The 14,070-nt window shown below is 50.6% G+C and overlaps 1 protein-coding gene across 7 annotated transcripts in view; it reads right to left on the bottom strand.

The window, feature by feature from the left end:
• The window catches only part of TP53BP1 (tumor protein p53 binding protein 1), a 71,085-nt gene extending 70,328 nt beyond the window's left edge, over nucleotides 1-757 (bottom strand). For 3 of the 7 annotated variants that reach the window (XM_032768653.2, XM_032768654.2, XM_032768655.2), the window contains exon 1: nucleotides 36-500. In XM_032768653.2, coding sequence (XP_032624544.1) covers nucleotides 36-203 — 168 coding nt within the window. In that variant the 5' untranslated portion in view covers nucleotides 204-500. The other 4 variants (XM_075069779.1, XM_032768650.2, XR_012656588.1 and 1 more) reach the window with 4 other exon arrangements.
• Nucleotides 758-14,070: the final 13,313 nt, after the last annotated feature.

Raw genomic sequence — 14,070 nt, 5'->3', positions numbered from 1 at the left:
TCCTTCCTATCTCCCTCAAAGGAACTTTCACTCACCAGTACTGGGCTCTGGCCGTTGGGAAGAGGTAGAGCTAGCAGGCTGAGGCAGCCATAAGCAGTGTCCTCCTCTATCACTGCACTCTCTGGCTGGGAGTCCTCAACTATCAAGCAGGGAGTGTCCTGCTGAGAGAAGCCTAAATCTAGCTGGCTCTGGCTGGGGTCCATCCACTGCCCTAAAGCGAGAAGACAAAGGGGTCAGTGCAGCTGGAACTTGCTGCAGGTACTGTGCAAGTTATTCTGACTCCCTCTGGTGCTAGGCAGATACAGGAGATGGCCACTAGCACATGAAGGTGCCCAATCCCACACCTCCCATCCTGCATCACACTCCCTGCACGCACGGCACATCCCACCCCGTCCCAGCTGACGCCTCCCACCTCCCCAGAGCCTGTGCGCCATCCTGCCCCCGGGAACTGCAAGGTTAGCAGGACTAAGCCGCGGGTTTGGGCCCGCAACCGGCGGTCCCTCACCCCGGCTCACCCCACACCCGGGAGGGTGACCAGACAGCAAGTGTGACGGATCCGGAGGGGCAGCAGCCTCCTATATCAAACAACGCCCGAAGAGCGGGGTGGCCCCAGCGGTATCGGGACGTCTGGTCACCCCAGGCCCCGCCCCGCAGCCCCCCAAGTAGGGCCGCGCTCCCCCCCCCTTGCCTGCTTCCCGCGGCTGCTCATGCCTCAGCCTCGCTGATGGGAGCCGCCGCCGCCGCAGCACGTCCCGCCCCACGCACGGCTGCGTGGTTACCACAGCAACACAGCGCTTCCTCCCCGCCCCCTCCGGCTCCACAGGCAGAGACCGAACCAGGCGTCGGCCGGCAGGAGCTGCGGGCTGGACGGGCACAGCCCCGGGGCGGCTGCGGAGGAAGAGAGGCGAGGCCGCCCGCGGTGCGTGCTTCTGGAGAGCGGCTTGGCCCTGCCTCCCGCAAGCCCCGGGCCAGCTGTCGTACAGGAAACTGCTCCCTGTAGCAACGGGCTACTTAGAGTGTGCTGAGCATGCGCCCACAACTGAGCATGCTCAGTAACGTCTTCTGAAGCCACTGCCCTTCACCCTGCCCTCGTTAGCGGTAAGAGTCCGCGGGCTGCCTTTCACAGGGGCTGAAAGGGGGCAGATCGAAGGAGGGGGAGGCCAGGGGACGAAAATTGACTGAGGAGGGTGAAGCAGCGATGGAGTTAAGCCCAGGGATGAGGCGCTGCCAGAGGGTAAAACCCCAGCACGAGGAGGGGCACCTGGGTAACAGTTATCCCGGTGGATTGAGACACCGGTGTTTGGCCAGGGGAGCACGGGGGTTTGTGGCATGGTCACACAAACTGAGCATGCTCAGTAACATCTGCTGAAGCCACTGCCCTTCACCCTGCCCTTGTTAGTGGTAAGAGTCGGTGGGCTGCTTTTCGCAGAAATTAATAGGAGGCAAAGGAGACAAATCAGAGGAGGGGGATGGCCAGGATCTGAGGAGAGGATGAAAATTGACTGGTGGGGGAGGGTCGAGCAGCTGGAAGCAGTGTTAGGATAGGGGCTGAAGGCAGGGCCAGTGCAACCACTAGAGAAACTAGGTGGTTGCCTAGGACGGTAAGTGGTTGGGGACGCTCAGGGCCGTCCTTAGGCATAGGCAGCTGGGTAGGACACCTGAAAGTCTGGGGCACCACTGAGTCTCAGGCCTTGTCTACACTTGCAAGTTGCAGCGCTGGTGAGGGGGTTACAGCGCTGCAACTTAGCAGGTGTCTACACTTAAAAGCTCAGCCAGCGCTGCAACTCCCTGTTTGCAGCGCTGGCTGTACACCTGGGTCTGCTTCCGGTGTAGCGAGACCAGCGCTGGTGAATGCAGCGCTGCGTCCATCAGGTATGGCACTCACCAGCCGTTTTATTGGCCCCAGGGTATTAGGCTATCCCAGCATCCTTTCAAGCCTCTCTGGTCACCACTTAAGCAACTTCCAACTGCACTGGCTCACGGTTGATCCGTCCTTTAAATGCACCCGGGAATTTAAAAATCCTCTTCCTGTTGCTCAGCGAGGCGTGAGTGCAAATCAATCAAATCAATCATCAGCAACAATGCCTCATGCCCAAACGTTCCCCCAGCAATGGAGCAAGTGCCGAGCTGCAGATCTAATCAGTGTTTGGGGAGAAGAGACAGTTTCAGTCCCAGCTCGATCAGCCGCAGAATTTATGATATTCAGTGCCGATACTCACAGTCAATGCAAGACAAGGGCTATGACCCGACGACTGCGTTCAGCTTAGGGTTAAAGTGAAGAGATTGAGGAGTGCCTAGCACGCAAGCCCGTGATGTGGAAACGTCGCCTGGTGCTGGTCCCACTACTGCCGGTATTTACAAGGACTGGATGCGTACTGGGATGTAACCCACTGCCAATCCTAGACTTCAGTATCGGACAGTCAACAGCCTGGAGACCAGGGTGAAGGGACACAGAGGGTGAGTCCCTGCAGACTGCAGCCAGGAGCTGTTTTTCTACCCAGGAAGAAGCAAGCCAGTCGCTGGGTGCTACTATTGAGGAGGATCAGAAGGAGCTCGTTCCAGTAGAAGATTTTATACAAAGATGCAAATTTTTGGGAGCAGGGGGGCTTATGCCTATGGGAATAGCCCATGATTTGGATCACACGTCGTGGTAATCTGCCTCTGTAAATACCTTCAAAAGTTTCAGCAGAGCGGTGCAATCGCGCTTCAACAATTAGTGGGGAAGAGAAAACTGTGTTCCTTGTCCATGCCAGACTAACACGTCCGCGCCATTGTGCCCCTGAGGGGTGGGGGGATCATGGCTACACACAGGGAGCTGCGTAGGGCCAGGCAATCCACATATAGCTGTAGAAGGTCTCACCCTCCTCGCAGAATGACCCTGATGCAGCGAGATCATCTGGAAGGTACAATTCGTTGAAAAATGCAGGATACAGTTAAGTGCTAATTTCCTGCACCATGATCTTTGCATAAATCCCATGGCTAACAGGGAAAGAGAGAGAAGTGCAGCTCCTGAAAAACCCCACCTCTGCCCTTTGAGCCCGTTGTGCAAGGATGCTTTCTCTGATTTTTCCTGTACCTGATCCTTTGCAAATAAACCCCCATGGCTAACAGGGAAAGAGAGAGCACCCTGAAGAACCCCACACCTGCCCCCCTTTGAGCAAACAATGTTTGTGCAGATGCCCTTCTCTGATTTCCCTGTACTGATCTTTGCATAAACCCCATGCTAACAGGAAAAAAGAAAGGCGCCTCATAAACTACCGCTCCCACCGCCTGTGAGCTCACAACTCCTGCCCGTGCTAGCATGTTTTCCAATTAGCCTAGATCCTACCACATCAGACCCATCGTGTCAGCATCCTGAACCCCCGCTTTCACTTAACTGGTGGCTTGATGATGCCGTAGAAACCATCAGACCATCCGGATCAAGCTTACTCAGCATTCTCGCTGCAGTGTCCAGAGGATGTGGTATTTTCACACTGTCTGAAATGAATGGTACAAATACTCTTAAAACAAAGCTTCCTCTGTATTAACATTTAAACTCTTTTTTTTTTTAGTGACCTTGACTACATCTGGAGCAACAGATCAGTTCTGAAAGGCGCTATGAACCTTAAGAAAGAAGCCTAGGAAATCGAAAGAACACTTGTGAAAGCAGTCAGATATAGTTTCCGCAGAACAGAAAAAGTTACAGCATTGGCGGGAAAAACGTAGCATTAACGAAGATCAGGCAGCAAGAGAACACAGATCGGCTGCTAAGCTCATGGAACGCCACACAGACCTCATGCAGTCAAATGGTAGACCATGCAAAGGCAGAGCACTACCGTGAGCTGCCTCACCCCATCCCAAAAACTCAGCACATTGTGCCCCACTGTTTTCCTCAAAACACCCCTTTCCGCATCTGTGCTTACCACGCAACGCAAACTGCCCCAACACCAATCACGTTACCTCACATCCATGTATAACTGCGACCCTTACCCAATGCACTAACCCATCACGCATGCAGGCATTTAATCCTCAGTGCAGCAGGCAGTGCATAGCCCTCAAGGAAGAACATATCAAACTGAGTGGAATGCTCCTCACGTACCCCCCCTTCCTGTTGTATGTACTGTTTTTTAATAAGATTTCTTGTTTTATAACTGTTTATTACAAACGTGTAACATCTTACACAAGTAAAAAATAGGAACTGCAAATTCAATGAAAACCACTGCAGGTAACGCTGGGAGCAATGCTCACCTGGCAGTGGAAGGCACCCACATTACTGTTGGCTTTCAGCCTCAAAGTGCTCCTTTAAGGCATCCCTATCCTTGAAGCACTGTGCTGGGCCTCTCTAGTCGCCCTGCTCTCTGGCTGTCAAATTCAGCCTCCAGGCGTTAACCTCGGAGCCCATTCGTCAATGAAGGTTTCACCCTTCCCTTCACAAATATTAGGAGATCAGCACCGGTTATAATCGCTGGATGCTGCTTTCCCCACGTCGAGCTCCCGTAGAGACTTCTCCATCTCCCCTTAAACGGCCAAAAAGCACTCCACGGTCATTCTGCACCGGCTCAGCCTGTAGTTGAACCGGCTCCTTGCTCATGTCAAGCTTCCCTGTATACGGTTTCATGAGCCAAGGCATTAACGGGTAAGCGGGGTCTCCAAGGATCACAATGGGCATTTCGACGATCCCCACTGTGATCTTACGGTCTGGGAAAAAAGTCCCTGCCTGCAGCTTCCTGAACAGGCCATCTGTTCCGAAAGATGCGTGCACATGCACCTTTCCGGCCACTGTGTAAATGTCAGTGAAACGCCCACGGAGATCCACAAGCGCTGGAGAACCCATTGAGAAATACCCCTTCCGATTAATGTACTCGGATGTCAGGTGGGTGTGTGCAAATAGGAATATGCGTCCCATCTATTGCCCTCCCAGTTAGGGAAACCCAATTTGGGCAAAGCCATGCCAACAATGTCCTGCACATCCCACAGAGTCACGTTTCGTCTGAACAGGATGCGATAATGGCCCTGCAAACCTTGCATCACCACTATTCCAACGGTGTCGACTTTCCCACTCCAAACTGGTTTGCAGATCCGATATCGGTTAGCTGTCTGGAGTTGCCAGCTTCCAACTGCAATAGCCACCCGCTTCGCCACTGACAGGCAGCACTTCTCAGTCTCGTGTCGTGCGCGCCAGGGTTGGTGCAGCTCAGCACACAGTCCCAGGAACGTGGCTTTTCGCATCCTAAAGTTCTGCAGCAGCTGCTCGTCATCCAGACTTGCAGGCGATGTGATCCCACCACTCAGTACTTGTTTCCCGAGCCCAAAGGTGGCGTTCCACGCTGCAGAGCACTGTCCGTTACGGACAAGCAATTTAGTGTCAGCAGCGATTCAGCAGCATCTATTTCATCATCTGAGCTCTCACTGTCATCTTTGGAGCATAAGGAATAGATCAACTGCCAGACGGATGTGCTGGCAACCATCATCAGCAACATCCTAAGCAGCTCGGGCTCATTCTCTAAAACACACGCGCAGAATCACAATGCACAAACGGCTGAAAAGGGAAGCGAAGTCTCCCCAGGCCTGTTACAACCAATACAAGCACACTGCGCACGCATCACGAGGTCACCACGCACGAGAGAGATATCCGCTCTCCCATTTTGCGACGAACATACACCCGTAGCAGGTGGTTGTGCCAATTCGAGTTTATCGTTGGTCTGGAACTATTGCTCTTAATTGAAATCGGGAAACATTATACACATTAAAAACAATACAAGTAATATACAAATACTTGTACCTGTAAAATAAAAGGTTTGAAAAGTAGAAAAAGACTAGCTTCCTCACGAGTGTTAGGGGCAGAATCGAGAGCCTGCTTGCTGACGTCTGCTAGCAGGAGGTGTCGACAGGAGATTCGTTTGGCAATGTTGGGGCCACACCCAACAATTAACATAACGTTGACTTAGGCATTTGGTAAAGGAACTATTCTTGCGCGATAAGCTATCACCATAGTGACAACGTGAGAGGGCTAGAGGCATCAGAATGAGCCAATGGAAGGAGTTGAGGAGTAGCTGCCTTTCAGACCACTCACATGTATGCCTTCACACTAGACTAAACTTCGCTCCGGTGATGGCGCTACCTACTATTCGGCAGGATCATGCCGCTCAGCTGTGCTAGCCCCAGATGGAACCACGCCAAACCGGGTTTGGGGGAGCTTTCCTGGTAAAACAAAAGTACATGTTGAAGTGGAGAGGATCACATAAGCCATGCAATAATCAGGAAATTGGATTGAGCACAGGGTCGAGGCACCCTGAAACTGTAGCACCGAAAAGCCCACTCTTACGCTGCCGAGCTAGTCCTTATTGCTTGAGGACATGGCTAAGCCCTCAGATGCGCCACACCAGACACCAACAGACACAGCGCAGCGAAATTACTGAGGGATATGACCACCCCTGAGGATGCTTCGCACCTCCCCTGCAGGCTACAGACGAAGAGGACAGCTGCAAGCATGGCGTATGTTGCAGTGGCGCGAGAATGCCCGCAACCTGCCAGATAGACGTACATAACCCATTTCGGAGGAGATACTTCCATGGAAACTATCTCTTTTAACTTAGTCTCTAGCGTAAACCAGCCTTGCGTAGTGCAGAAGACCTCCGAGGCACAAGTTGCCATGGATATAGGTGGATCTTGATATGGTGCATAGAGAAGCAGCTCCAGTTGGTCAAGATTAGTCGACACCGTCAGCCTTAACGTACTTGGATAACCCGGCCGCCTAGCTGCGGAACAGTTATGGCACGAGACGACATTTATACGTGCATCCACGAGCCCGAGCCAACAATATAGGGTCCCCTATACATGCTGACGCAGCACGCTTGTCTATAGTAAGATGCGCTGCCCAAAGCCGGCAGATCTCCAGTCCTCATTTAACTTTTCGGCACCCTCAAACCTCGAGCCTCGTTCCTAAGGCAACCTAACCATCGTTATTGCCTTCTCGGATCGCACTTTACCTAAATCCGCCGAATAGGGTATTTTTCTCTAATGGTCTGCGCGAAGGGCGCTTGTGGTCACATCGGGGCGAGCGAGTACCTGGTCAATCTGCAATAGTTACATCAGGCACGCCATGAAAGATGGTGCTGAGAATACACCCACATTGACTTTTTTCGTAGTAGCTGTAGAGAAGTCTGAGAAGAGGCATGCAGCGCAGGGAGATCTTGTTCCATCGCAGCTAGCGATGTCAAGATCAAAGCAAGATGTCGTGGAATCAGATACATGAACTGCCACCAATTAGTAGCATGACCTCTATGGAGATCCTCCCAAATTAACCACCAAATCCCTCCGCGTAATACTGGATTCCTATAGGCCACTGATGAAGACCAGAGAGGACCACAGGGAGCATAGCTATGACCAGGCAGAACACAGAGATCTCGGTGGAATAGTCAATCTACTTTAAATAACTTGGACGAATGCCGGTGGCAAGGAATTGTATGTTGTTTGAGGAGTTATAGTGCTTCTTGCCCGATACATCATTGAACAAGAGAGTTGGTATGCAGCAGAAGAAACCTATCGTCTGTCATCCTATCAGGGAACCGTCTACACCGTTGTTTTGGGAAGCAAAGAGACACAACAATTCTACCAGACATTAATCACTCTACAACCTGGACCAGTGGCTAGGTGGCTTAGCGTTCAATCTCTCCAGTAATAATATTCTCGTGAGAAAGGGAAGGTTGAAATGACATTCTCAGTGGACTTGCAAGGGGACCTACACGAGGATTCCAACAGCCTGCCGAGAATCTGGAATCTTCAACCCTCCAGCTTCAGAGATTCAGCGGCGCTAAATAGAGAGAAAGCTGTCAACCCGCACGAGCAAACGTGCGGGGAGATGTAAGATCTATAGCGGGTGACGGCACGTAGAAGAAGAGCACACCATTGACAGCTTGAAGGAAAGACACAACAGGTAAAGTACGGGACATCACTGCATTTCAACAAATAGTGTCAGCATTAAAGCGATGCAGCTGGATAAATGCACCCGACATAGAGCAAGTATGCGTGCACGAAGGGTTATTATACATTGAATCTGCGAGTCCTTACCTTTTTTCTACACTTCTGGTGAGGATACCAGGATGGTAGTTATCACGATAAATAAATCTAGACTGCTTGATGTGTAAACATAAAATAGACACAAAATCGGAACAGCATTTAATAGAGGACCGAAACACACACTACCCTTTTAAAAGAAAATATAGAGTCACTTGAGCGAATCAATTATCAGAGACCCAAGCAGAAGCAGGGGATGGCTGCTACTGGGGGAGTGCGCAGCTATTTGACACTCACAGGGAGCAGAGGAAATATATCTGCATACTTAGTGTAAGGACACCTTGGTTGGGAGCGTATTGAAACTGCCTTGCGTGCACCAAGCTTAGAAAAGGATATATAATCATAGATGGGCACAAGGTGAGCAACACGGGGAGAGGCCGGCGAGCTTAGACAGTACTAGCTATCTAGGTTAAAAGAGCGCAGATCAGCTACGATTAAATCAAGCGCAGATTAATGAAGGAGAGGACGTAAAAATTGAAGTGGCTTTAAGGTAAGGCCTCTTACGCTGCAGGGAGAGCGAAGCACAAAGAAGGCGGAAGAGAATCGGTGATATAATCAAGAGAAACACAGATCAGGTTGGCAGAGTAAGCTCAATGATAACTTCGCAGACTGTGGAAAATACTCGACTGGCTCTGCGATGAGCACACCACTGTGCTGAGTTGGCTCCGTCGAATAGATCTACATGTCTAGCACAATGCGACTGCAGGTCGTGTATGGGCTTTCCTATTGAACGCGTAATAGAGTAAGCCTACGACTGATAGGTTCTCATGGTGTAGCTCGATGCTGAATCCTATCTTAATGAGGCTCAAGGCGGTTTTTATCCTGCAGACTTAAGTTCAGCAAAACCATATTAATGATATCTGCTCTCTAATTCGGCGGTGCAACAGAGCTATTTAACACACTTGGGTCATTAAGCGAACTGACTTCCACCACTCACGCTGATTCACTACAGGAGTAATCTCTATCCATCCAAGATGAATCTCTACACTACGATCTTACGATCAATCTTATACGTAGTTCTATAAGGCACTACCATTCCAGACATACTATCTCGGAGATAGCTAGACTTCAGTTCAGAATTTGACTAATTAGCCAGATGTGAGTACAAAAGTTGATACACTACCAAATAAAATAGAAAAAGGACACGATGTTAAAAATGTTGATGAAATACAGATCGAGACGGTAAGCAAAAGTAGTATCTACTAGAGAGGACTTATTTGATCTGACTACCATTCCATTCTATCAACACACAGTGTGACTTCTATTATCCACACGGATTCCCTGGAACACTGAGCGCTAGCAGTATTCGTGAGAGATGCCACCATGGTGAGTTTTATCACAAGACCGATATTGGTTATCACTGCGCGTGGAACATGATTGGATACTGATATGGACTATCTGCGCAACAAATCTAGGAGGGCAGATAGTGAGGCACACAATCGCGCAGCACCAACCGAAGGGAGATGCGGAAGAGTGATTGCAGGACACGGGAGGCGGGGACAGGGGAGTGAGCTAGTAAATATGAAAGGCCTACGCATGAGTCGTTGTATATCACCCCATATGTTCAAAGGACTGAACAAATAGTGAAGGAGTTTTGATGCTATAAATCATGGTACATCTTTATCCGAATAAATCAGATGAAGAGAAACACCTATCATTTGCACTACTGGTGACTTGTTTTCTTCAACGAAGTAGCACAAGGTGAGGGGAGAGTTCTGCGTGTTCTTCACACGCGCAGTCTAGCACCAGTTCACTACGTCTTTTCGCACCGTTAATGTCCTATTTTGGGTTTCACCTTCGACAAATGAGGAGAGAGTATATATCGTTTGTGTGGAACTGAGAGTAAGGAGAGAAGATCGGCGACATCCTGCATCATCCACGGAGCTCCAACGAGGTAGCTAATAGGGAGTGGGGTTTTCCATGGCTGCCGTACAGTCTCTGACTTGCCGCTGTTATAAGACTCTGCAACATGGGGTGAGTAAAGTGCACACCAAGATCAGAAAGATGAATGCACTGGAAAGGTGCTGGAGAGAATAAGAGCACTTAATTAAAACAGTAGCCCCATGGACATATTACACAAGTATTTGAACACCTAACCAAGAAAGTACAGCCCAGCGCATAACAGGATCATACTGCGGAGGTAGCAGGGATAGACCCTGTCTTGCTATCGATTAGGTGGAAGTTCGCGCGTCCTGGTTGCGTACCTTATAACGGCACGCATCGCCTCTGTATGAGTATGTCGCTGTGGAATCATGCACCTTTCAAAACAACACCAATGCGAGCTCACTCAATGCGCACAAAATTGCTGTCGAGAGAGACTATGTTTGCACGCACATGTGCTGGAGAAACAAATAAGGTGCAACAATACAGCGAGTTCTCCTACCCAATCAAACTTTTGTGCTGAACGCGCATGCAACAGCTACGCCACCCCCTTGGCTGCACAACTGGTTTTTCTGAAGCAGCACCTTAGAGCGCACGGCAGATATCACTTATCGAGAAGTCACAAGCGATCAACCATCAACCCCAACTTAGGAGGTCTCGAGTTGGCGAACAAACATATGAGCGATGAGCCACCCCGACGTGACTTTCACTTCATATCATGTCGTGCAATTACTCCTTGTATATTAATAATTATCATTCCTCAACCATCAGTCTGGAAAGACTACCTCGAAGCACTCACATTCCCAATCCGTCCACACCGCTAATAGCAGCGACTAGGTGGTCTCTGTTTCCTTAGGGTAGGAGAACATCACTGCCTGCTGCCTAGCTTTCTGCAGGCGTGGACCCATCTTCATGGGAGATCAGCCACGACCTCCTATAGGATCACGACTTTATCATCCACCTCGGCACCTCCAGAGAGAGGAACTAGCTATCGCACACTGCACTCCTAGATTTTGCGCGAGTACAGGCTACCTATTGCCCCACTTCTCCAAGATATTGTCGCAGAGCACAAGATCTCCTTGCACAAGACAACCACGGTACAGAGATTCAGCATAGGCGGTATGGTCCATGTAGCACCAGATGCATGTAGAGATCGGTCTTCACTAGTCAACGGGCTTTTGCGAGGTCGTATGGCAACTCCTCCACAAAACGTCCTCTAGCACCATTGAACCCTATCTATGGCTCTGACACCGTCAAACAGTCCAGTCATGAGGCTCGGGCTTACAATTCACGGACTCGATTGAGTCGTGCTCCGGTAATGATATCTGACTCAATCCGGTCTTGGCGACTTGGACACACCGCAGCTTGGACTGACACCTCGCTCTCTTCGTCCCCAAATTCAGCTCGACTTAGAGTTCCGGCAAGCTCCGACACAGGCTCCATGCGCATGGGCTCAGAAGAACGTTGGAGCGGCCAGTGGGCGAAGCCATTCGAGTTTGCTCCGGATGTCTGTTGTCATTGATGATGGTGATTGCAGGCGTGCAACACACGAGGACGCTCGCGGCAGTGTGCCCCAATACCAGGAGAGGATTTTAAATTCCCGGGAATTTAGGAACGATCACCTGAGCCCAGGGCAGTGGAGTGCTAAAGTGGTGACCAGCAGCTAGGCTGAAAAGCGAAGCACTCGCTGGGAACCCCATCTCCTACATCTACCCCCATCTGGGGCGGCCAAGAACAAAAGAACAGCTGGTAGCTGTCCGGCGGACCAGTGCTGAGCAGCCACATGATCACCGAGCGAGGTCTAGCGCGCACACTACAGCGACCGCAGAGCGGACGTGTTGTCGCGGAGGCCCTGCCGACACTCACACTTCCCAGCGGCCCCACAGGGATGTGGGTGCTGGTTCACTTCCAGAGCAGTGACAGGTCAAGGCAGGCAGGCACACAGGGAGCCTGCACAGCCAGACCTGCAGGCCCTGCGGTGACGTCGCGCCATCGGCACCCAAAAGGCTGACGCAGTACCAGCCGCTGGCTGAGCCTTCATGAAAGTGGTAGGACCATCCTCCACGTGTATAAGCCCTCGGCAGCGTCGTGGGTACGGAGCACCATACCGAACTACCCCACTCGGCCTAGCCAACCTTCTGACACACACGTGTAGCCAAGGGCCCCCTAATGAGTGTCAGCACACAAGTCGCTCAGGTGCATCCGCCACCCGCACCTCTCTCTGCCTCACTATCCTCCATTCACCCATCCTGTTGCTAGCCAACCCCCAACTTGCCACGGCCCCGAACGACTCGGTGTAGTTAAAAGGGAAAAAGCCTCCAGCCTGCCAGTCCCGTATTAGCACAACCTGAAACTGTTGAAGAGCCATTCAAGGGGTAATGAAAGCCATTAACAGGCATATGCCCACTCCCAGGAGGACTGTGTCAGTTTCTGAATGGAATGACAAAAACAACTTGTGCATGACTGTTACCAGAACATGTTACTCTACAGGACCTGATTTAAAATTTCATTTAAAATATTTACATTAGTGATTGGTGAAATTATAAAATCACATCTCTAAAAAATCCTTCATAGATTTTAGTTGCAGCAATCACTCTTTAGCCTTAAATGCTTGGACTTCAGTACATATGGTTTTGTTACAATAAATTCTTAATACCTTATCTAAATACACGTTTTAATTACTAAGTAAAAAAAAATTACTTCCAAAGTCTTCCTGTCCTTTCTGTCCATGTCATTTCTCCTTTCACTGTCCCCCAAGTGAGAGAGCCCTTAAAGGGACAACAGCCCCCTTTGCTTCCCAGCTAGCTGGACAAAGAGTTTTCCTTTTCCTTACTTCTGACTATCTGAATGACTAGTTTGTTAAGAGAACCCTCCCAGCAAAATCAAGTACCTAGTAAGATACAAATATTTGTTGACTAAAATCTTTGGAAACATATTGGTTAAAGTTGGTGGAATTTCACAAACGTGTATTGTTATGGAGATCACACACGCAATAAATTAGTGTTCCTTTTTTCTAAAAGCAGTGAACATTGTTATGAACACAGCAACCACTGTGACTGATTAATTTAAATACGTCTGTTTCAGTGAGGTTAAATATGTAATAATTGGAATGATTACTTTATGAAGGCTTAAGAGTACATTGTAAAATATAAAATTAGCTTTAGACAATACTCGATTAGAAATGTAAAACAGAGAAGAGCTGCATCATGTATTCCATAATATTTAATATTGTATGCAGCAAGACAGCTTACTCACCCTTACTTCAAAGTTTTTGCAAATAAATGTCTGACAAACTTCAGGGCATATCAAAAAACCTGTGACTGACTTATTTTTTTATTCTCAAGTTTAGTGCTTTTAATTAAGTACCTTCTGCATGTCCATTGTGCGTGAGGGAGAGGGTACACGGATCTCTGCGGAGAACTGTGACTCTCCGCCACCGTGAGGCGGGCCAGGCATCTTGTTATTCTTTCTGCCTTGTCCCTCCGCCCCTCCTCCTCCCCCCCTCAGCCAGGCTGCAAGCTCAGGCTGCCATGGGGGATAGGGGCACTGGTTTAATAATACTGCATAGGGCCCAAGAAATCCTAAGGACGGCCCTGGGAGTGCCAAAAAGCGGTGCCCTGGCTCTGCAGGGAGGAGCCGCCTTCCAGAGGCACCAGAGAGCCAGAGCGTCGGCTTGCAGGGATGGCAAGCCCTAGCTATGGAGGAGCTGACGTGGCACAGGGGGGCAGCAGCCCTGCAAAGGCAGCGGCACCACTAGCGGCCCCCCGGGGGCTCCTGCAGGCTGTAGCAGATGCATGCGTGCAGGAGCCCCCATGCACCCCCCAGTTCCCCACTCACCGCACTCAGGCTCTGCGGCTGAGTGCGGTGCATGTGCATGTGAGCCACCGGGGCCCTGAGCCTGCTCCGGGAGGGGCAGTGGTGGTGGCAGCTCACACTCTCGGGAGCCGCAGAGCCCAAGCATGGTGAGGGGGGAGCTGGGGGGCACATGGGGGCCTCTGCCTGCATGCATCTGCTGCAGGAGTCCCCAGGAGGGGGGTCACCGGGCTGCAGCCTGGGCAGGAGGGGCGGGGGTGCAGCTGCTCCCCACTAGCGGTGCTGCCCCCGCCTTTGCAGGGCTGCTGCCCCCCTATGCTG

The sequence above is a fragment of the Chelonoidis abingdonii genome, chromosome 9 (assembly GCF_003597395.2).
Source record: "Chelonoidis abingdonii isolate Lonesome George chromosome 9, CheloAbing_2.0, whole genome shotgun sequence".
In the NCBI taxonomy this organism is placed as follows: domain Eukaryota; kingdom Metazoa; phylum Chordata; order Testudines; family Testudinidae; genus Chelonoidis; species Chelonoidis abingdonii.
This window is presented reverse-complemented; position numbering and strand designations above follow the sequence as displayed.